Below are 24,362 nucleotides of genomic sequence, written 5' to 3'. Positions count from 1 at the left end.
ACCAGCTACAATCAAGGCATCAAGATCAAGTGAAATAAAAATGACAAATAATAGAACCTCTGTCCTCAGAGGTGTACGGGCTTGTCAGAGAATTATATCATTCAGCTACCTTTGTGAATGGTTAATTTTTTTAATCATATACTTAATAAATTCATGTTGCCAAAAACTTTATGCAGATGTATTTTTGCTTTACATGGGTAATAGGAATTATGGTATAAGTGTTCTTGTGTGCTGTGCTGGGAGCTAAGAACCAAAACTTCTAACTATTTCTCTGGCTGCAACTGGCTGCATTGTCCCCTCATCCACAAAGGAAGGGAATGGACTCATAACCCTTAAGTCGATTCCATACTCTGACCTATGCTTACTGAAATGCCTTAACTTTTTAGACTGTATCTAGGAAATGATTTAGCTATGACAGAAGTAAATCATGGGATCCCTTCTGGCGAGGGGGTTTGCATTTTGCATCATTTTTATCTATTATCTTATCTCCTTCAAGAAGAGGTTCCTCAAGGGGAATTTCCTGACAGTCCAGTGGTTAGGACTCCAAGCTTCCACTGCAGGGGGCAAGGGTTCAATCCCTGGTCAGGGAACTAAAGTCCTGCAGCCTGTGTGGTAGAGCGAAAAAAAAAAGAGGTTCCTCAAATTAAAAAATACTTACAGGGCTTCTATTAACTCTAAATTTATGTAGGTCTCAGCCTCCGCATACTGACCTTGAGAAAACACTCAACTGTTACGAAAATAGCATTACCTGTGCTGTTTACATCATGTTGATACAAGTTAGGGACATTTCCCTTTGCATAAAATGTAGGAAATGTGTCTATGTGGTACCTTCCCAGGGCTCCGGCATGTTACAGATGACCAGAAGACATACAAGAATCCCAGCCTCCGGGCTCACGGAGGACAAACTCCATCTCCTACCAAAAGCCACACTCCAGGCCCCACGTCTCCCCAGTCTCATCCTCCTAAGAAACATGCTCCTGTGTTAGAGTTGGAAGGGAAGAAATGGAGAGTGGTGAGTGAAGCCCTTTAACTTTATTTCTGACATACTCCGATGAAAGGAACAATGGCTAAACGGTTCGCCAGTGTCTTAAGGATTTCCCAATGAAATGACAGAGGCAAAAGTCACTAGCTAGACTAGAAACCAGAGCCTTTCTGAATGCTTCCATAAATGTTTTTTGGTCTTCATTATTCTCATGCATTTTTTCTTCAACTTTTTAAAAATTATTTTTAAAATTGTGGTAAAGTACACATAACACAAAATTTACCATCTTAACATTTAAGTGCACAGTTCAGTGGCATTAAGTACATTCACACTGTCGTGCAGCCATCCCCACCATCCATCCACAGAGCTCTTTGCATCTGGTAAAGCTGAAACTGTACCGCTTAAATAATAATTCCCCATTCCCCCTCACATCACCCCCTGGCAACCACCTTTCTACTTTCTGTCTCTCTGAATTTGACTCCTCTTTCTGGAAACTTTTAATCTGTGCCCCATTCTGATCTACTGTAGGATGTTTCATCCTATTCCACTGACCGAGGTGCTGATACAACCTACTGCCTCACCCACCGCTTTCACTGTTGTCTGAGCAGGACAAAGACACTTTGAATGTGGATGGAAGCTGGTGCCCCCTGCCAGTTCAGGGGCCTCCCCTAAAGATGGGGGAACACAGTCCGCAGAATGGTTGTCGTGGTCTGAAAGGACACTGGGACTTAGACCACTGTTGTGACCCTTGCTAGCCTATTTGTCCCACTCCTACTTGCAAATAGTGCTGCAGCCTCAAGTCCAGACTCAGCGGCCAGACTCAACCCAAAGCCCTCACATCCCTGCTGCAGCCCCCGCCCACTAGCCAGCGTGCCTGATGCCTGACTGTTCACAAATTGACACCGACCCCCCTTGCAAGCAGCCGTTCCTCTCATTCCCAACATTACAGTGACAAAGACCTGCTGTTGGGTCTGTTAAGAAAATGGTTCCTAAAGGAAGAACATATTGAGAAGCTGTAATTGGTGAACGCTCCACAGTAATTTCAGCATGCGGTGGACTTAATTTATGCATCCTTATATTTAATATTTGCATATGTTTTAATTTTAGGAATACCAAGAGGACAGGAATGACCTTGTGATTTCAGAGACTGAACTGAGACAGGTGGCTTACATTTTCAAATGCAGCAAGTCTACTCTACAGATAAAAGGGAAAATAAATTCCATTACAATTGGTAGGGCAGAATTATGGGTCTGTGCCTACTATGATAAGCTGCTTTGTGTAAATATGCTGTATGAATTTAGTAGATTGGTTTGGTTTTTTTTTTTCCCTAGACAGCTGTAAGAAGTTTGGCCTTGTGTTTGACAATGTGGTGGGAATTGTGGAAGTGATCAACTCCAAGGACATTCAGATGCAGGTAATTGACCCTTTCAGCCATTCCCGGCCCCCACTACCTATGGCTTTGCCTAGACATCCCCTCTGTTTACAAGGGGCCCTCCACGTCCACCTGTAAAACTCTTATTCTCTTTCCCTCTAGACACAGCTCTGTCTTCACCTCCTCTCTGAAGCCCTCTCTTACTTCTTGGACAGTGTTAATTCCCCCCTTTCAACCTCTTAGAACACATCCTATCTTGCACAGCAATTACTAGTTTACCATTTCTATTTCAAGAACAGCCAGTTAATCTTTACAGCTCCAGAAATTTGATTGGAATGAGTCAACTAATGGGTGAACCAAAATATTAAGAGATTCTCCTAGCATGATAGTACCATGCCGAAGAGAATTTATTTCCCTCAGGAAAAATTGGTTCTGGGTAAAGTTTTTCTGAAGTCAATGAAATTATCAGAAAAACAACTTGGAAAGCAGGATTGCAGTTGAATGTGCAAAACAGAAGAAAATCTGCACTGTTTTAGCAATATTGATTTAGACAAATGGGATTTTATAATATGCCAAAAGCTAAATGACTTCTTACTTTGGCCAGCTATAACTACTATCTTTGATTACACCGTTTTCATACTGTTAATCACCCCTTATTATCTGATGTTTCCTGATAATGTTTGTTAAAATTGGCTTCTAGTTTTATAGATCGTTCTCTTTGGTTTTACTAGGCTTTTCACCACTGCCCCTTTTAACTAGAGTAGTACATTCAATAGTTGGCACACACATGGAGATGTATTTTAGGACCCTCCATGTGGGAAAAAAATATCTAATCTCTACCTCATAACCATATTTAAAAGTAAAGTCCTAATTGTAAAAAGAAATATTTTTAAACTTTGAGAATAAAATACAAAAGAAAATCAGAGTAGAAAAGCAATTAGGGTCAAAAAGCACAAACTATAAAGAAAAGGACAGGTGGATCTAACCACGTTAAAATTTATATGTTCAACAGAAGGCATCATATCCAAAGCTGAAAGATGAGGCATGGATTGAAGAAAAATACTTGCAATGCAGATAATCAAAAAGGATTTATAACCAGAATTTATAAAGAACTTAACACAAATCAAGATGAAGACTAACAACTCAGTAGAAAAATGGGCAAAGAATATCAGGGCAATTCAGAGAAGAAAAACTGCAGTATTTGATAAATATATGAACATATGCACAACCTGCCTAATAGAAGGAGAAATGCAGATTAATTAGCTATATCTTCTTACACTCCTCAGTTTTGAATTCAGGCTGTCCTTACTTTGCAAGGGGCATGTTAGCTGAAACGCATGCGTATCGCAAGTGTGCAACTTGAGGACTGCCTGTATATTAAAAAGTCTCATGGTACAAGAGTTGTTATGAGAACCCTGCTACGTCAGTGTTGGGAGAGTAAGCTATTACACTCACTGTGCAGAGCAAATTGGCACCATCTAATAAAGTCAAAGGCAGTCGTAGCCTGTAACCAAGCAATTTCACTCTTAGGTGTGTGCACTAAAGAAACTCTAGTACAAATGTTGATGAGACATGGAAAAATGTTTATTGCAGTATTGTCCGTAATGGCAATAAAAACAAGAACAATTTAAATGTCCACCAGCTGGTAAATGAATAAATAAATCCACCTAATAGAATACTGTACAGAGGTTAAATAAATGAATGAACTACACTTACATGTATAAAAATAGGGGAAATCTCAAAAGCAGCCTTGAGTGACAAAGGCAGATTATAGAACAGTAGGCACTGTATAATGTGTCCCTTTATATAAAGATCAAAAGCATGCAAAACAATACTCACATTTTAAATATACTTATGAGGGCTCAAGTTCACCTTACTCAAGAGACAAACCTGCTGTGAGCTATAAGTACAAAATTCAGAAGAGCAGCTACATCTGTGGAGGGAAGGAAGGAGGACAGTGAGATGGTGGATGGTAGAGAGGGGGCTTCAACTATATTGTAAGATGATAGTCCTAAAAAAAAGGCAAATGAGCCAAAATGTTTAACTCTGATAAAGCTGTTTAACAGACATAGATATATGTACATTTTTGTCATATTATTCTTTGTATGCTTCTGTGTTTGAAATATACATTTTTAAGGCTTTGGGCCTTAAAATAATCTGGAAGGATAAGTCATGGTTATCTGTCCAAGAGGGATAGAAACTTGGCGGCATGGTTCAGAAACAAGGGAGAGACATTTTACTGAACACTTCAAACTTCTGGATGTTCAAACCAAGTGAATGTCAGTACCTATTTAAAACATTTAATAAACTATTTTAAAAGGGCCTGGACACAATAGAGACAGAAAGCAGATTAGTGCAGGCTGCGTGGGCATGAGGACAGAGATTGACTGTAAATGGGCATGAGGGATATTTGGGGGATGATGGAAATATTCTAAAACTGAATTGAAGTGATGGTTGCACAAATTCACTAAATATCATTAAATTGTACACTTAAGGCAGGTGAATTTTATGTTTTCATATTTTACTTCAATAATGCTGTTAAAAAGATTGAAAGGAAGAAAAGCACAGAGAAAAGTTCATATGATTTAGTTCAGTAATTCTGTTTTTTGGCAAACTATCCTAGGAAAATAGTACAAATTATGGGAGAGAGGAGACAAGATATTATGTGGAAATTTTTTTAAACGTATAGAGAAATAAATTTAAGAAAAAGAATACAGGTACATGTATTAAATGCTAGAGCATTGGCCTGGGCAAGGTCACATATCACCTGTCACTCAACAGAGGAGCCACTTTTTAGTCCAGTTCTGATAAGAAACAATCTCTGTTCTCAAAATGTTTACAGACTACCAGGGAAAAAAGGCATGTACTGTATATAATTTACTCTAAGGAAATATTGACTAAAAATGATGTGGAAATGACAGTTCTTATCCTCTCAGGGCTATTTAAAAAGTCTACTGCTTTTCAGGTTTTCAGATACATAGATATTTTAGCATTTTATGTGCTAAATGTCCTATCCTCATGTGACCCCACTCTGTCTCATAAATGAATCTCCTAAGACACTCTGACAATTTACTTCTTTCCCTTTGCTTGCCTGGTATTCATACAGTTCTGGTCGCTATGGAAATGCTCTTCGTCATTATAAAATAAACCTAGAAATTGCCAAAACATTACTTCTGACACATTCTTGATATATACATATAGGTATTATTTTATTTTATTTATAGCAAAGCCCTGTGCTTACCTGACCTTAAACTACCTCTGCCTTTTTTTTTTTTTTTTCTTTTGGCACTGGGGCTCAATTCCAACTTGGTGTCCTGTTTCTGCGGGGAGAGGAGAAAACAGAGAAGTGTGGTGACCTGGCTAGATTCCCCTAAGGAATTCTTTACATCGCCTTCACCATCACAGGAGTTGCTCCTTTAATTTGCAACCCAGCCTTTTCTTCACGGTGAAAGAGGAGATGTCATTATCGCTTCAATTACCATTACAAGAAGGAAAATTATGTAGTTGTAATATGGTCATTGGGGGAATAGTCTGTGCCTGTAGAGATTTGGGGGGGATGTCTGAAAACTGACTGTTAAAAAAGAAATTTAAAACTGATCAGAATGTTTATAGCACTTGATATTTGTAACAATACAAAGAACCACCTCCTCTTGTGTATGGTACTATTTACCTATACAGTGAGTAGCCTGAACCAAGTCTCCAGTTTTGGCTGCTGAAATGAATACATTTCAGAATACCTAGACACTCATTATCTCATTTAAGCTTCACATTCAGCCAGTGAGATTTTTATCTAGCAAAGGACTTATGTGAAAAGAATTGTAGTGTTTCTTATTTATTCTTATTTAGATTCAGGAAAAATCTTCTCAATTACAGAATAATTTATTTACTCTTAAATGACAGTATTAGTGCGTGTTTTAATCCAAGTTTCTTAGAGATTTGTCAAAACTAAAATTTTAAGCACATGAAAGCAAATGCATCTTGTTTCTTTTATCATGAAATCAAATATATGTTTCAAATCCACTAACGGGGTTGTGAAACTTTTTCTGAACATTTAGCTGCTGTTTTCAAATTAGTCCCTTTATTTTGTGTCAGGAAAGAGACCCTGAGGTTTGAGAATCCCCTTGTGTGGTCCTTTCATTCTGTCCCCAAATGACACCTACTAATTCACCCTGGAGACTTTGTCATCAGCCAGCCTCTCCAGCCCTAACCCAGCTATTCCTAACGCTTGGTTAGGCCTGTGGACTGTACTTATTTGGGAACATTGGAATTTCTATTTATTTGCTTTGGCCCTAGATTTTTTTTTCTTCTATTTCAGGTGATGGGGAAAGTGCCAACAATTTCCATTAATAAGACAGAAGGCTGCCACATATACCTCAGTGAAGATGCATTAGACTGTGAGATTGTGAGTGCCAAGTCATCTGAAATGAATATACTTATCCCTCGGGATGGTGATTATGTAAGTACCTGTTAAAAGACTGTAAAGAATTTTTCATTATTAACATTCTTAGAGACTGATTAATCACCTCCCAACCTTTGAGCTTCCTTTGTAGAATAATTCACAGGCAGGAGAGGAATTCAGGGAGTGGCCTTTCACCTATTTGCTCCCGTTAGTTTCTTGACTATGCCCCATCCTGGATTTGTGATTCTCAAAGCATTTTCCTAATAATTACCTTAATGGGCTAGCTCTTATCAAATAGTACACCAGGCATCTGAATTCATATTATTTAGGACTAAATATTTTCCTTTGCTATGGTGGAGGCAAACAGAAAAGAAGGAGAAATGCTTTGGGGGAAAAAAAGGAGGGAAAGGAGGGAATAATAAGTGGACCTATTTGTATAGGTATTCTTAATGTCAGTGGTTCTCAAACCCAGCATAAGAATCAGCTGGGAAGCTTGATGAAAATACCAGCTCCCAAACTTTACACCCAGAGGTTAGATTCTGGAGGCTTGGAGTGGGCCCAGGAAGCTGTAGTTTTAATATACCCAGGTGATTCTGATATTATCAGTCCATCCAGTGACCCTTCTAAGCAACGGTAGCCTAAGCCACCATGTATTTTCTTTGTCTCCTCTCCCCAACAAAGCAGTTTCTAAAAGAAGCAAGCAGATATTCTCACACATTGAAAAGGAAATACAAATACATACATTTTCTGCATCATGCAGTGTGATGGACTTGCTGGTTGTTGCCATTTGAAAGCAAGTTATTGCTTCCTATTAGTTGTTGCCTTTTTTGTGTGTGTGTGTGTGTGTGGACCCTTTTTAAGGTCTTTATTGAATTTGTTACAATAGTGCTTCTGTTTTACCTTCTGGTTTTTTGGCCGAGAGGCATGTGGGATCTTAGCTCCCCAACCAGGAATCAAACCCAGCCCCCCTGCATTGGAAGGTGAAGTCGTAACACCTGGACCTCCAGGGAAGTCCCTAGTTGTTGCTTCTTGAAAGTAGAGAAGTAAATCCAGAGATCATCCCCTCTGGTTCTAACTGTGCAAGGAAGCAGTGAACTGGGAAGGATGGGAGAAAATGTAACTTAGGCACACCTCTGAAAGAGGACCCCCCCCCCATTAGCCTATGGGTCAATCACCAGCCATCTACACTGCAGTCAGCACTCATGTTAATCTCCTTAGGCAACTAGATTGCTGCCATGTTCTCCTCTCCCCACCTGCCAGTGAGCACTACCCAGGCACACACCACATATTGCAGTTCAGAATTCACTGTTTAAGCATAAAAAACAAAACTCCACAAGCACTGGGCCATGCTTCACTAGGTATCTGGACAGCCTAACCCTGAGCTATAGAAGTTTCTCCTCTTGGGCTCTCCACCTAAATAAAAAATACTAAAGAGCTAAAGCCAATACAGGACAGCTTCAGAAGAGGAAAGCTAAAAATTAGGATGATTCCTGGCCTTTGCAGCTGTTTAAGCAGAAGACTCAGCTTGGGCCCGTGAGCCATAGCCGCTGAGCCTGCGCGTCCGGAGCCTGTGCTCCACAACGGGAGAGGCCACAACAGTGAGAGGCACGCGTACCGCAAAAAAAAAAAAAAAAAAAAAAGCAATGGGGGTTTGGACGAGCGCTCCAGACTAATTAAACTAGAATCCCTGGATGTGGTATCCAGACATCTGTATTTGTTAAAACTTCCCGGGTGATTCCAGTGTGGAGCCAAGATTGGGATCCACTGACCTAAAGGATGAGTATAGCTCAGAACCTGAGCTTTTATGCTGAAAACGTAAAGTCTCCCCCTATAGGTGAATTACCTTGTGCCTTCAGTCCTTGGCGCACTTCATGCATTTTCCAACTGGGGGTAGTAGGGAGCAATACAGAGGTCCTGCCATGGGCATTGTAATCTCAAAGTAGATGGTTGGGAGTGATTCATCCTGAAGGGACTCAGTCTCCCAGAGAAGGTCTGTCATCACATTACTATCACATCACTCCCAAGAAAGACTGGGAACAGCTGTAGTGCAGTTACCATCAAAGAGGTGCCTCCGCTCTGGAGCATTCTCCACCTGGCTTGGTACTTATACACCCCCCCACACACACACACCCCACACACACACTAGGTTTCTCAGACTGTGGCTTCTTTGCTTTCTCTTAAGACTATCGCAGATTCCACTCAAGGAGAATTCACCACTCATGATAGAAAGGGCCTTCCCTTTAAAGTAGCTAAATAGCTTCTTCCAAAAGAAACAGCTGGACCCAACATCTAGGAAGATACGTGTTAGTGTGTGTATTCCAGTAGACGTGAAACGTCACATCTCACCGACAGATGAGCACAGGCACCAGCTTCTCACGCTGCGGTTCAGGGCGTCCAGGGCGTCACAAAGCCAGGGCTGAGGGTGCTGCTCATCAGCTGCCTTCCCTGCGCTCTTCTGCAATGACCGGGGAGTCACTCTCCGGGGAAAGGGGAGATCCCAAACTAATTTTATTCTGACTCTTCTGCATTTTTCTTTTTGTTTTTTTTTGGGGGGGGGTGTAGGGGTGTGGGTGGAAGGGGGGCATGTATTCCCTAATGGGAAGAGTAGGAAAGCAGGAAGAAGGGTAACAAGTTTATATATAACTTGCAGCACATTTGTATATTTCATCAAAGGGTAGACATAATGCCGGGATAGAGCCCTTGTTCAGACGGGGGGCCGGCAGCCTCGGCAGCCCCTTGGAACTTGTGGGAAATGCAGATTGTCGTCCTCTTTGCCAGATCTACTGACTCAGAGTCTGCCTTTCAGCAAGATCCCCAATGCATGTTTGAGTCTGGTGCAGGGTCAAGGGTAAAAAGTCTAAGGTTTGAACTTTGGCTGCTCAGAGGCTTGACCTCTCAGGCCTCTGTTTCCTGTAGATGGCATCTCAATAATATCTAGCTCTTAAAGTTCTTGCGGAGATTAAATGAGTTCACGTATATCTGGTGCTTAGCAGAATACCTGGTTCTTAGTAAGTGCTAGCATCAATGAGGATGCTGGCAGGCAGTCACAGAGCTGACACACGACCATGCATCGCTCCCTGATGCAGGTTTGGGTTCCATAAAATGTCTTTTGTCCATCATGGACACTAATCAGCCTTCCATATGTCTGCAAAGCCTTGGTGTAAATAACTTTGTTCTTCTGGCCTTTTTCCAGAGAGAATTTCCCGTTCCTGAACAGTTCAAGACAGCATGGGATGGATCCAAGTTGGTCACTGAACCTGCAGAAATTTTGGTTTCTGAGAGACCACCGAAACCCCTGACTTGAATCCCCCCCATCAAAATAACAAACAAATAAAAGCAGCATTAAAGACCTAGAAGTTGCAGTAGCACCTACTGCTTTAGCTTTGGCCTCCAACAATTCTGTGCTATAGAAACAGCATAATTTCTGGCATGCCTTTGTGGGCATTTTGGAATATTTAACGTTTCTTCATGATTTATCTTTGTGTGTGATTTGAGTTCCACATGATGACTTGTGAACGTTATACATTTAAAGGGAAAAAAAGAGAATTCTGTTCCCCTCATATCATTATCACAGTAGTTAAGAGGTAAAAATATTGCATGATTCACTTTTACCCTTATGTTTAATTGCTAGTTGAAAAATAAAACCTTTGAGAATCTAAGATGTACATTTTTATCTTTTAGACAATTTCCATATATTTGGTAGTAGTATGCTCTAAAAAATGTACGATTTTTGTTTTCTTCTTTTTACCTTTATCAGCATGAATACACTGTCAGCCTGAATACATATTTCAACCCATGTTTTTTAAAAAAACATAAGTTTCATACTAAGAACCACATCCAGTTTCTTGGTCCTTGAAAAGACCTTTATTCTCTGCAGTTACCAAAAACCAAAAGTAAACTAATGATTTATCTTAAATACTTTTCTGCCATGTCACTTGGAAAACTTTTACTTTTCTGAGATTTTTATGCCAAAACATTAATAGGAAAAAGCAGGGTGTTTTTTGCTCTATAATACCTCACAATTTCGCTCTAGGAACAAGTTCAGTTGTTATTTTCCAGTTTTGAACCTGTGAAATATCAGATGCCTTGTAAGTGATGTCTTTAATGTTTTATTATAGACTTTCTTCTTTTCCACTTGCCAGACTCGCTAACCAGTCTCAAAAATGAAAATGAAAAAGCCATAGTTATATTACAACTTCTAAAACCTAAAGAATTGTTTGTTGGCTTGGCTTGCTGCTCCTGTTTTGCAGTGTTGATAGTACATGCTTTTTCAACGGAAGAGTAACTCTGATATTCCTTTCTATCTTTTTAGTACATAGTGCTGAAAACCTGCAACTTCTTGGATTACATGTAATGAATTCTAGTATGATGCTTGCAGACCCAATACAAGCATATATATTGTGCCTAGTACAGCCTTTGGAATACATCATTTCCGTTTTTTAAACATCTTCTATAACCGTATAGTATTCAAATTACTAATGCTTGTGTACCACATTTTTGCTAGAAAAGTTTTTGTCCATATGAAGAATGTTGTGGCTTTAGTAAATACCTTTTTTTCAACTGTAAACTTATTCTGAAATAAAGTAAAATTCTAATTGTTTAAATACTGTGATGAATTCAGGGTGTTAAAATTTTTTTCCTCTTTGATTTGCTCCTTGCTCATATATCAGCTTTAGGAAATGCAGCTGAGCTTTTCTAGTTGAATTGGAGAATTTATCCAGCATGCCATCACCTTCCCTGAAGAATAGCTTCTTCTAGATAAATATCAGATAAAGCCATTTTCAGTTGGAAGAACTGTCAGAAAAGTCTAGAATCAAGTTTTTTAAAATATTGCATTAGTTTGAGGTGTACAGCATAGTGATTCAGTTATATTTTTTGCAGATTGTATTCCATTATAGGTTATTACAAGATATTGAATATAATTCCCTGTGCTATACAATAAATCCTTGTTGCTTATCTATTTTATGTATAGTAGTTTGTATCTGTTAATCCCATACTTCTAATTTATCCCTCCCCTGCACTCTCGCCTTTGGTAACCGTAAGTTTTCTATGTCTGTGAATCTGTTTGTGGTTTGCATATATCACTAGATTCATTTGTATTATTTTTTATTTTTAAGTTTTATTCATTTTTGTTATTTGTACATATAAGTGATACATAGTATTTGTCTTTATCTGACTTATTTCACTAAGCATAATATTCTCTAGGTCTATCCATGTTGCTGCAAATGGCAATATTTCATTTCTTTATGGCTGAGTAGTGTTCCATTGTATATATATACCACATCTTCTTAAGCTAATCGTCTATTGATGGGCACTTGGTTTGTTTCCATGTCTTGGCTATTGTAAATAGTGCTGCTATGAACATTGGGGTGCGTGTATCTTTACAAATTAGAGTTTTTGTTTTTTCTGGTTATATACTCAGGAGAGGGATTGCTGGATCATATGGTAGTTCTATTTTTAGTTTTTTAAGGAACCTCCATACTGTACTCCATAGTGTCTGCATCAATTTACATTCCCACCAACAGTGTAGGAGGATTCCCTTTTCTCCACACCCTCTCCAGCATTTATTGTTTGTAGACTTTTTGATGATAGCCATTCTGACTGGTGTGAGGTGATACCACATTGTGGTTTTGATTTTCATTTCTCTAATAGTTAGAAATGTTGAGCATTTTTTCACATCTCTGTTGGCCATATGTATGTCTTCTTTGGAGAAATGTCTATTTACGTCTTCTGCCCATTTTTTGACTGGGTTGTGGGGGGGGCATTGATATTGAGTTGTATGAGCTGTTTGTATACTTTGGATATTAACTCCTTGCAGTTTGCATCATTTGCAAATATTTTCTCCCATTCCATAGGTCTTTTTGTTTGCTGAAGGTTTCTTTGCTGTGCAAAAGCTTTTAAGTTTGATTAGGTTCCATTTGTTTATTTTTGCTTTTATTTCTTTTGCCTTGGGAGATCAATCTAAGAAAATATTGTTACAATTTACGTCAAAGAATGTTTTGCCTATGTTTTCTTCTAGGAGTTTAGTGGTGTCATGTCTTATATTTAGGTCTTTAAACCATTTTGAGTTTTTGTGTATGGTGTGAGGGAATGTTCTAGTTTCATTGATTTACATGTAGCTGTCCAGCTTTCCCCACACCACTTGTTGTAGAGACTTTTTTCCATTGTATATTCTTGTCTCCTTTGTCATAGATTAATTGACGGTAGGTGTATGAGTTTATTTCTGGGCTCTCTATTCTGTCCCGTTGATCTCTATGTCTGTTTTTATGCCAATACTATGCTGTTTTTTTTATAAGATAAATTTATTATTTTTTTGACCAGAGTGCAGTGATTTTTAAATCTTCTTAGACAGCTATGAAAAAAGTATTCAAGAAAATAAAATACAAATGGAAAATTTAACCATTAGATATCTTCTACCATGCTGTTTTTATTACTGTAACTTTGTAGTATAATCTGAAGTCTGGAAGTATTATACCTCCAGCTCTGTTCTTTTTTCCCAGGATTGCTTTGGCAATTCTGGGTCTTTTGGGCTTCCATATAAATTTTAAGATTATGTGTTCTAGTTACATGAAAAATGTTGTGGGTATTTTGATAGGGATTGCATTAAATCTGTAGATTGCTTTACGTAGTATTGTCATTTTAACAATATTAATTCTTTTAATCCAAAAACACAAATTATCTTTCCATTTCTTTGAATCTTCTTCAGTTTCTTTTGTCAGTGTTTTATAGTTTTCAGCATATAGGTCTTTCACCTCCTTGGTTAAGTTTATTCCTAGGTACTTTTTTTTACATGATTTTAAACAGGAATTTTTTTTACCTTCTCTTTCTGATATTTCATTATTAGTGTAAAGAAATGCAACAGATTTCTTATTAATCTTCTATACTATTACCTTGCTGAATTTATTATTAGTTGTAGTAGTTTTTGTGTGGAGGCTTTAGGGTTCTCTACATAGAATATCATGTCATCTGCAAGCAGTGACAATTAGAATCCAGTTTTATAATTCAAGGCCTCTTCACTGAGAAAATCCCCTTCACTGATCTTTGTTAATATAAACATCCCAGAAAATAAATGTAGTTTATAAATGTAAATGTAAGAGTATTATATATACTATATAATTAAATATATAATATAAATAACTTTTAGAATAAATTTATAAATTTCTGTAGGAAAAAGATTTAAGTGGCAAGAAAAGACTTTTAAAAACTACTATATACCTATTACATAGTAATAATTTTATAATGAGAAATAAGTTCACTCAAAATTCTTGGAATCTCTCAACCAGCTTTGTACTTGGCATCAGCCTTTCAATATACTTCATGGAACATATTGAAAATCTGTATTTGAGGTTCACAGAATTATTTTACCAGCCTTGATGCCTTAAATCACCTACTGGCTTTTTGAGTAGGTTGGATTTATTGAAAAAGAAAAAGAAAAACAAAAACAAAACCTTTGGCAATGTATAGGAAAACAATTACCAAAGACAACACTGCATTTCCAGTATGTTTTTTCTTTTACTTTGTTGAATCCCAGTGTTACCAATGCTATGACCTAATAAATATTGTCAAAGGAGTGAGAAATCCATACTTTGCAGAATTGCATGTTGTACACATTCCCAAAAAGTCAAAACAAAAATATGTCAGAAAAATTAAATGCCAAGTGTCTCCTATCTCTCTTTACTTTGTAATAATACAAAGTATCATTTTATATGATCAAAATGATGAAATAATCCAAAAGAGTCCTCATTGCCTTGAAAACCTTTTCCTTGATAATACTGTCTCCATTAGCTAATCTATTACTGATAGACTTGCTTTCACAGCAAGATGTCTTGAAGTGAGTAGTCAGTACTAACCACTTCTCCTTATCTATGAAAATTATTTCTAGAACTGGTAGGAAATACACTTAGTTTTATTTACTCTTTCATTCATTGAAAATATCTACCTCAGCTTCCTAGAATCTAGACGTGTTTATCAAGAGAATCCCCTCGTTTTAAAGATAAAAAGCTGAGGTCCAGTGACATTAACTTGTGTAAAGACAAGCGGCCGGTTAGAGATAGAGCAAGGAGTAGAGTGCATGAGCATGCACGCGCGTGCACACACACACACACACACACACACACACACACACACCTTTTTATCACTCTTGTAATACGGCTTCTAGTCTCACCAAGTTTCAGAAACTCTCAAAGGTCATTAAATCCAGTGGCTTTATCTCATTCCTCATCCATTGAGATTCTTTTTTTTTTTTTCCACCATTGAGATTCTTGATGCTTCTTGTTTCTCATTAAACTTCCTTTGATTTTGTGATACACAATAGACTTCTCTGACTCTTGTCCCTTCTACCTTCCCCCCCATCTCAAATGCTCATTCCTCTCCCTTAACTTCATCTATCACCTCTATCTAGATGACTCTCCAACTCAAATCCATCTCCCAAGAATTTTTTTTAATTTTGGGCTGCATTAGGTCTTTGTTGCTGCTCACGGGCTTTCTCTAGTTTCGGTGAGCAGGGTCTACTCTTCGTTGCAGTGGCTTCTATTCTTGTGGAGCATGGGCTGTAGGTGCATGGGCTTCAGTAGTTGTGGCACGCGGCTCAGTAGTTGTGGTGCATGGGCTTAGTTGCTCTGCAGCATGTGGAATCTTCCAGGACCAGGGCTCAAACCTGTGTCCCCTGCATTGGCAGGTGGATTCTTAACCACTGTGCCACCAGGGAAGTCCCTTCCCAGATTCTTAACTCAAAGTGTCCACAGAGTATTTCACCCTGCCTGTCCCAACTTCATTCAACATGGCTAAAATTAATGCGCATTGCCCACACATACCATATTTTCCTCATCTTCATTTCTAGTTTCAGTCATAGCCTCCTCATACCTTTCATCATAGATGTAAAATCAGCTCTTTCCTGTGATAGGAAACAGTGAAATAGAACCAGGATCTGGAGGGAACCATGGTTCAGTCTTGAACATGTTTAGCTCAGGGCATCTTTGTGACACTTAATTGGGAATGGAGAATAGGTGGTTGGATATGGGTCTGGAGTCTTTTCATTATGTCTGATACCAAATCCTTAAGAATCATTTCAAAAGTATAATATTTTTTAAAATGACTTTCATTAAACATGTTCATTTCAAAAGAATTATTTTAAACCATTGGCACTTTCTGCACCACTTGAGATATAGATATAATTTTAAAGACTTCAATTGCCTCAGCTGAGAAAAGCTGATTTTATAGTCTTTCACAGATTTCTTTTGCAAGTTTAACCATTTTAATGTTTCTGTGTATGATGAAGCTTATATCTGTGCTACAAGTGAAAAATAAACCAACTCAGATTAGCCCTTGATAATTCATCCATATTTCTGCAAATGTTTTTTGTTCCTGTACTGTCTATAACGTGGCAAAGAATATGTAACTAATGAAGGATAATGTTTGCCTGTTGGTAGAGAATTTTTTTCAGGTTTCCCTCCAGTACAAGGTACTTATATTTAAAGATCATTTTTGCTTAAAACTACAACTTTGAATATTTGAGTTCTAAGTCAACTTTTATTTTAATATCTTGCTTTTTAGGATCATCATAGTTAAAAAATGATACTTCATGCTGAAAAGAAGATCCAGATGAAAGAACTACATCATTGACCACACTTACTAAACAATGATACTAATTATTAAATTTCATTCACCAATATCACAAGGGTTTTTTTCATTAAAATTCAATTAGTAATTTTCCATGGTGTCAGTAATTCATCTTAGAAACTAATCAGAAGGTACACGTTTAAAAATTTTTTGTTATTTTTAATAATAACTATGGCCTCATTTCAACTCATAAGCCAAGAAACTTATAATAGGAAGTCTTCCTATGAACATAACAGTTCTGTAGGTTTGTTTGGTAAGATGAGATCTGTTTGGGAAGACTGTACTTTCCTGCTCATGGTCCCTATAGGGCATAATCATGCCCACATATAATGAATGGTACACATTCCTGGCAGGGATGAGCTAATGACACATGTTCCCCAGCAGCCTTCCCTGCGTGCAGCTGATATTATGACACCTCGTGCTTCAGGTATTCCTCTTCAGCTTAAAAGCTATAGAGAAAATATCAGAGTTAGGCAGATGCAGACAGTCAGTTCCAGGGGGAGCAATTGCCTTCTGCAATCAAACATGATAAAATCTGTGATCCTTTGTGGATATTTAAAGACATCATCCTGTAGCATTACTAAAAGATGTGTAGAGGCCCAGAGAAATATTGTACAAGAACCATGTATTGTATATGTCTTCAGGAAAATGATATAAGTTTATGGCGATAGGATATTTAAAGGAGTTGTAAGTTGTATATATTCTCCATATCCTGGGATAGAGAAAAGTTGGATTAAAAAAAAAAAAAAAAAAAAAAAACAGGAGTTTCCTCCACCATTATGAATCTCACTTCTTTAGCTCTGACTGCAATGGCAAATCAAAACAGATTTTTATATTTAACTTAGGCAAAAAGAAATTAATTGTATATGCCTATTGAAAAAGAAATAGTATTTGAAAACCTCAGGTATCCAAATTACCCATCCAAATTACCTGATTAAATGGTCAATATTTTACTATATGCTCATTCACAGGTCGTGTGTAATTGTCTGAATAAAAAGAATATTTTAATATAAGCCCATTCAGTGGATGTGGAATTCAGGGAGTGATGTCCCATCATTAACAACTAAAATCTGGTTCTCTAGAGAGTTATCAAAATGTTCTTTATTAGCATCTAAAATAATTACACCAACAATATCGTCTACATTCTGCAGGCTGTTTCTGCCAACTGGCTAGACAACTATTTTCTCAAATTAAATTAATTCCATACTCTAGTTTACAGAAATAAGTCTCTCTTCATCTACCAGACAATTTCCAATAAAATTTATCTTCAGGGGGAAAAAGCTCACACTTCATTAACTCTTCAAAAAAGTAAAATAGGTCTTGCATTAATCAGAAAGAACTTTGGCGGGGAATCAGAAGATACAGTTTTCATTCTGGATAGGCCACAAACCGGAGATGTGCCCATTTGACAAATGCCTGTGACACCTTTAAAGACATGTAATTCTTTTAAAATGAGATCAGTGTGTTAAAATGTTTTTCAAATATGATTAAACAAATATACAACAAAACTGCCTGTGGCAGAGTCACTAGTAGTCCACCAAGATCTATTCTTCTTTCCTTACTAGGCTGCATTTCCCAGTCTCCACTGCAGTCTGTTGGCCATGTGACTAGATGCTCCTTGAGGGAATGTAAGTATTAAGTAATGTAAATCCCACTTCAGGACTTAGTCTTTTAAGAGAGCATATTTTCTCATGTTTCCTTTCCCTTCCACCAGCCAGATCCTGGATGTGGCAACCAGCCTCAATCATGCAGATGACAATATGCTCTTGTTATGCAAGAATAACAAGTTAGAAGGAGCCTGGGTCCCTGAGTTACAACATGGAAGACAGCCACTCACTGACCTGACCTGCTTTAGGTAGTTACATGGGAAATAAAATTACCTTGTGATGAAACTGTTACATATTTGGATTTAGTTATCAGAGAAGGCTAGTCTACCAAAACTAATATGCTATCCAGAAACCCCTGATTTACTGATTCAGTCATTAGAAATACCTTTAAAGAGTTTGAAAGATGTGCAGAGTACATTAAGTAAAATGAGCATGTAACAGAAAAACAGATTGTAAGAACATTTTTATTAAAGTATGTAATTAAAAGAACTATATTTGTATATAAAGATGTAAATATATATTTGATGAGAGTTTAGTATAATTTAGTGGTTGAGAGTGTGGATCCTAGTTTTATCACTTAAAAAATCACAACTTCTTTACACTTTGGTTTGTTCATCTTTAATATAGCTATGATAATAATAGTACCTGTTAGGTTGTTTTAGGGAGTAAATATAGCACACAGTATAGGTCATAGAAGCTTTAGTTACTATTATTTTCATCATCATTATAGCAGAGAAAAATATAGAAAGATGCACACTAAGATGGCAACAAAGGCTATATTCAGAGAATGGGGTTGGAGGAAAGAATCTTTCCACTTTCGATTCTTCTTATTGTTTGAATTTGTCAGAGTAAACATGAGCATTTGGTTATTAAATTTCTCATAATTCTTAGTGATTACTAAACATCCAATAATTTAAAAAATTATTCAAAAGAAGAGAATTACCTTTTCATCAATTTATTTTATCTGATTCAGATTATAGGTTTTTGTTTCAAAAGAGTGTACATGAAGAAAATGTTTTATAATCAATTTGAAAAACATAGTCTGGCAAAATCAAATGATATTTTAAAATGTTTATTTTACAGAAAGAGTGGTAAAATCTAACAGCACAAGTGTTTAGAACCTAGTGATTTCAATTCAGCAAATTAAACATTTTTTAAGTATGTAATTGGTACTATGTAATTGGCACTAAGGATACAAGGGGCAAGAGTCATGGTCCCTGCTTTGAGCAAAATTATAGTTTGAAGAATTCTTTAGAGAAACTTACGTTTTCTTTTCAATTTCTTAAAAATTATTTTAAATATAAATGCATACTTTCTAAAACACTAGAAAAGAGAAAACACAAAAAATAATTATATAAGGAGCCAATAAACGCTGTCTCAGATGAGCAAAAAAAAAAATTATTATATACAAAGTACAGAAAATAAAAGGGAGAATGAAATAGTAAAATTAGAGCAAGAGAAAAAATAGACCAAAGATAGTATAAAAATAGGTATAAATGTGATAAATTATATCATGAGAATAGAAAAACTTGATTCAACAATTATATACACTGTTTTAAAAAGCCAGATCTAAAACAAAGCATCTCAAAATATTACAGTTAAAAGGATGGGCAAAGGGATATTAAATAAATGCAAACAACAAGAAAGCAGGAGTCACAGTACTAATAATATATATAATAAAATTCAAAGTAAATATATTAAACAGAACAAAGTTTATAATGAAGGGTGTAATTCACACTGAAAATATAACTCTCAGAAAAACTCTTTATGTGTATGTGTTAGTTTTTATTGCTGCATAGCACATTACTACAAACAATGGCCATTACTATCTCTAGTTTATGCAGTCTGAAGTCTGAGCATGATGTATTTGAGTGCTCTGGTCAGGGTCTCACAGACCGAAATCAAATCAAGATGCCAGTCAGTCTGTGTTCTCACCTAGTGTTTATCTAAGGCCTGGGGTCCTCTTCCAGGCTCATTCAGGTTATTAGTAGAATTCAATTCCTTGAGGTTGTAGGACTGAGGTTCTCTTACTGGATATTCTTGAGTTAATTTTGGCAATCTATCTTTTCTAGGAAATAATCCATTTCTTTTGGTTTTTCAAATTTGTTGGAATGAAATTGAACATTGTGTTCTGTTTATTTTTATTTTTATTTATTTTTTTCTTTGCGGTATGCGGGCCTCTCACTGTTGTGGCCTCTCCCGTTGCGGAGCACAGGCTCCGGACGCACAGGCTCAGCGGCCATGGCTCACGGGCCCAGCCGCTCCGCGGCATGTGGGATCTTCCCAGACTGGGGCATGAACCTGTGTCCCCTGCATCGGCAGGTGGACTCTCAACCACTGCGCCACCAGGAAAGCCCTGTTTATTTTTTTAATTGTTTCAGTATTATAAATTATATGTTCTTTCCCATTCTTAATGTCCTATAGCTGTAATTTCTTCTTTTTTCTTAATTAACGTTGCCAGAATTTTATGTATCATTTTTTCTTCAAAGAACTAGTTATTGGATTTGTTGACAAGTTATACTATCATTCTACTTTCTAATCTTTTAATTTTTGATGACTAGCTCATTTCTTTTTATTGTTTTACTTTTATAAATAATCCTACAGGAAATATGCTTGACTTGCATCTTTTTACCCTAGTGCTCTTATGTCTATAAGGTAGATTCCTAAAAGGGGGATTAAAGAGTCACACGTCTGATATTTTTTAATGTTGATGGATGCTGCCAAATTGTCCTTTTAAAAAGTTGTGCAGACTTACACTTCCACAAACTGAGTGAACCTGTTTCTCCATACCTCATCAACACTGGGTACCATCAGTCTTAGTAATGTTACCAGTCCGATAGGCAAAAACATGATACGGCCTATTTATGCACGGAACTGATGGGGTGGGAGTGGGGCAGCCTAGTGTATAAAAAGCAGGTACGTTTTCATGGTTAGCTAGTGAGAATAAATTGAGCCAGGGTATTAAATTTAGAAAAGAGTATACAGGTCAGCAAAACTCTATGATAAGAGAGAAAATGGAGAAGAAACCAGCAGAATTGTGGAATTTTTCATTCTTTTGACCGCAAGAGTGAGGGGGGCCAAGAACAGAGTGGGCACTGGATGAAGTTGATTTGAAGTTTCAGTTAATGTCCTACATGTTACAACTCCAGACTGGCCTGGCAGGGGACCCCTCTTTATCATAATGATAAGAAAAAATCATGTAAATAAAGTAAATAATAATGGGGTCTTGGAGGGAGCTCAGGAAGAAGCGTGGTAGGATGTGCCAAGGTCAAGGAGGAAATTCCAAGGGAAGAATCTGAGTTAGGAAGATGAGGACTAAATTGACCTGGGTGCTCAAAAGGTTCCGTGGCTTTTCCCCCTGGATTGGTTGCTTCCGGTGTTGTTAAATAAAGGAGCAGCCGACAGAGGCAAATCAATTCTTTTCACGTTCATTATGATGTACCAACACCTTACCAATAGCTTAAAATATTTGTTCTTTGTCTTCCTTAGCAGTTTTCCATTGCTGACTGGACCAAAGCCAAACTCAGCCTCCTTCCTTGACCTTTCTGCAAATCCTAACACTTTCCAACATCTCACCAGGGCTCTCTCTTTCTGGCCTCTTTTCTCCCTTATGTCATAATTATTTTCTTCTTACACCCTACTTATTTTCAGCTTTTTATCTCATGCTGTCCATGCCTAAAAAGCTTTCACCTCACCCCCAATGCTCATATTTCACAAGTAAAATCTAATCCTAACCTAAAATAGTCTTTCCTTTTACTGGAATTTCCTGGGCTCTATATGTATATGTAACTCAAAGCTAGTCAACATACATAACGTGAAGCCAGTCAACAGTCCTTGGTTTCTGTTAGGATAAAAGGATGACTTTTAAGATTCTCAGATTCTGAAGGCAGGTTTGGGGAGTGCGGTGGTTCTTAGCTTTGGAAATTCCTCCACCTACTGGTTGTCTGAAGTCAGTTTACGCTGAGATTGATGTTGCCTTATGAGTCCACCCATTTTCAAGAATAGCATGTGCCTCTAGTAAATGCTGACACATTTATAAATCACTTTGAATTCCTAAAATAAAGTCTGTTTTGAAGAAAATGTATTCTTATACAATATTTTAAAACAGATGATAAATTTCTTAATGCTCTTTGACAACCACTGGAGGGCAGAAAAACATATAGCCACTCCAAGTTTGGCTAGAGAAGGAAAAGATGCCTTATTTTATGTGTATTTCTAAAAGTTAGAAATCAAATTATCTTAAAATTTACTCTTTTATTTGGTGCATTGGACATCTTTTCAGATGAAACCTATGGCAGTGGTTATACTTTTTTTTTTCAAATTGTTTTCTATCAATGTATCAGATCAGACAAACCTTTATTCTAAAGTACACTTTAAAAAACAATTTGCCATCAGGTGTGGGTTTGTCACTATTACTAATAAGAACAGTTGAAATATGTTGATAAGCTAAATATCACTAAAAATTAGAGAAATCAACACTAAAACCACAGATTCATAGCTGCCTGATTTTTAGGAACTCTCTTTTCAGTTATCTTAGCAAAATGCAGCTTCAAACATGGCTTAAAATTATTAGCTATTTCCCAAACACCTTCTCTTCCAAAATAAACTCCCAGAAGATTAGTATACAATTACTATGTCTACTTCCTCACCTTCCATTCCCTCTTCAATCAGCCTTTCACCCTTCACCTCAAGAAACTACTCACGTAAAGCCATCAGTGCCCTCTTAATGGCTGAATCCAATTAAGGTTCTTTAGTTAGAAGGATCATAAACCAGCACTTGCTAACTTACACGTCAGAGGAATTACTAGAAGGATATCACAGTCTCTGAAATTAAAGAAAAATGTGTAGGTAGCAAGAGCTAATCAACCATCTTATCAGGGATCTCTCCTGGATCACTTGGTTCAAGTTTCCAAGTCCCAGGTCAGCACGTCCAATTTGATGAGCTTAGGTCACACACAAATCCCATGGCTTAGAATGACAGAGCAGAATGCCCTGAAAGTTCTACCACAGCTGCACATGTTGAGAGAAGGGTTATTCAGTAAGAGGAAATAGAGGTGCTCTTATCAAAAGAGGGAAAATAAGGTAGGATGGTCAAAAAAGAAAAATGCTCACTACAGTTTTCACCCTCCTTTATTTATGATTTTGACACCAGGTAGAGTCCTTTTTTATGGAAAATCTTTCCTGGCACTCAATCCTAGTTTCCTTTCCACCTCACTAGCTATTCTTCTGTCTTTTTGTCTTCAGTATTTCCCTGGTCTTTGTCCATGGTTTTCTTTTCATTTTATAGAGTTTCCATCTAGTCGTCACTCCAAGGACTACCTGTAAATGGTTATGACTCCTCAATCTGTATCTTTACAGACACAATATACTCAACAGCCAGTACCCCTTGGCTATCTCACACACACCTTACTGCTCCTCCCTTCCTCCATCTTGCACTTCCTTCTGCCGTCTCTCATTTCCATGAAGGGCATCACAGTCCATTCACTCAGGCATCCAAGTCAGAAACTATGTGACGCTTCTCTCTCTGTCTCCCCAGACCCATTCAGTCACCAAATTTAGCAAATTGGCCTTCCTTAATTTCACTCCAATGCCCCCCTTCCTTGATAGCCCCATCACTAGTGACTTGATTCAAGGTTCTCTTCATCTTTTCTAGACTATGGCCTCCCAACTGGAGTCCCAGTCTCCAATTTGACACCTCTCCACCCCATCTTCCACACGACTACCAGAGAGATATTTATAAAAGACAAATATGACCAGGTTTATCTCCCTGATTAAAAGTCTTCAACAGCTGACACAGAACCAAGATGGTGGAGTAGAAGGACGTGCTCTCACTCCCTCTTGTGAGAACGCCCGAGTCACGGCTAGCTGTTGGACAATCATCGACAGGAGGACACTGGAGCTCAGCAGAAAGGGTACCCCACATCCAAAGACAAAAGAGAAGCCACAATGAGATGGTAGGAGGGGCGCAATCACAGTAAAATCAAATCCCATAACTGCTGGGTGGGTGACTCACAGACTGGAGAACACTTATACCACAGAAGTCCACCCACTGGAGTGAAGATTCTGAGCCCCACATCAGGCTTCCCAACCTGGGTGTCCGTCAACGGGAGGAGGAATTCTTAGAGAATCAGACTTTGAAGCCTAGTGGGATTTGGTTGCAGGACTTCGACAGGACTGAGGTAAACAGAAACTCCACTCTTGGAGGGCACACACAAAGTAGTGTGTGCATGGGGACCCAGGGGAAGGAGCAGTGACCCCAGGGGAGACTGAGACAGACTTACCTGCTAGTGTTGGAGGGTCTCCTGCAGAGGCGGAGGGTGGCTGTGGCTCACCGTGGGGATGAGGACACTGACGGTGGAGGTTCTGGGGGGTGTTCCTTGGCAT

General features: G+C 37.8%; 1 protein-coding gene and 1 long non-coding RNA gene across 4 annotated transcripts in view; both read left to right on the top strand.

The window, feature by feature from the left end:
• Positions 1–11,357, top strand: part of CAP2 (cyclase associated actin cytoskeleton regulatory protein 2) — a 136,417-nt gene extending 125,060 nt beyond the window's left edge. For all 3 annotated transcript variants that reach the window (XM_059075224.2, XM_067006728.1, XM_059075222.2), the window contains exons 9-13: positions 837–1,012; positions 2,090–2,213; positions 2,314–2,396; positions 6,670–6,810; positions 9,947–11,357. In XM_059075224.2, the coding sequence (XP_058931207.1) occupies positions 837–1,012; positions 2,090–2,213; positions 2,314–2,396; positions 6,670–6,810; positions 9,947–10,057 (635 nt within the window). In that variant the 3' untranslated portion in view covers positions 10,058–11,357. The remainder of the gene's footprint in view (positions 1–836; positions 1,013–2,089; positions 2,214–2,313; positions 2,397–6,669; positions 6,811–9,946) is intronic.
• A 6,576-nt stretch (positions 11,358–17,933) lies between these two features.
• LOC131763235 (uncharacterized) lies at positions 17,934–24,093 on the top strand. The gene is made up of 3 exons (XR_010835153.1): positions 17,934–17,999; positions 18,086–18,226; positions 23,632–24,093. It is a non-coding gene; the product is annotated as an uncharacterized lncRNA (long non-coding RNA).
• Positions 24,094–24,362: the final 269 nt, after the last annotated feature.

The sequence above is a fragment of the Kogia breviceps genome, chromosome 10, assembly GCF_026419965.1.
Source record: "Kogia breviceps isolate mKogBre1 chromosome 10, mKogBre1 haplotype 1, whole genome shotgun sequence".
NCBI classification, from domain to species: Eukaryota; Metazoa; Chordata; class Mammalia; order Artiodactyla; family Physeteridae; genus Kogia; species Kogia breviceps.
The sequence above is the reverse complement of the archived record's forward strand: the minus strand, read 5'-3'. Positions and strand labels throughout refer to the sequence as shown.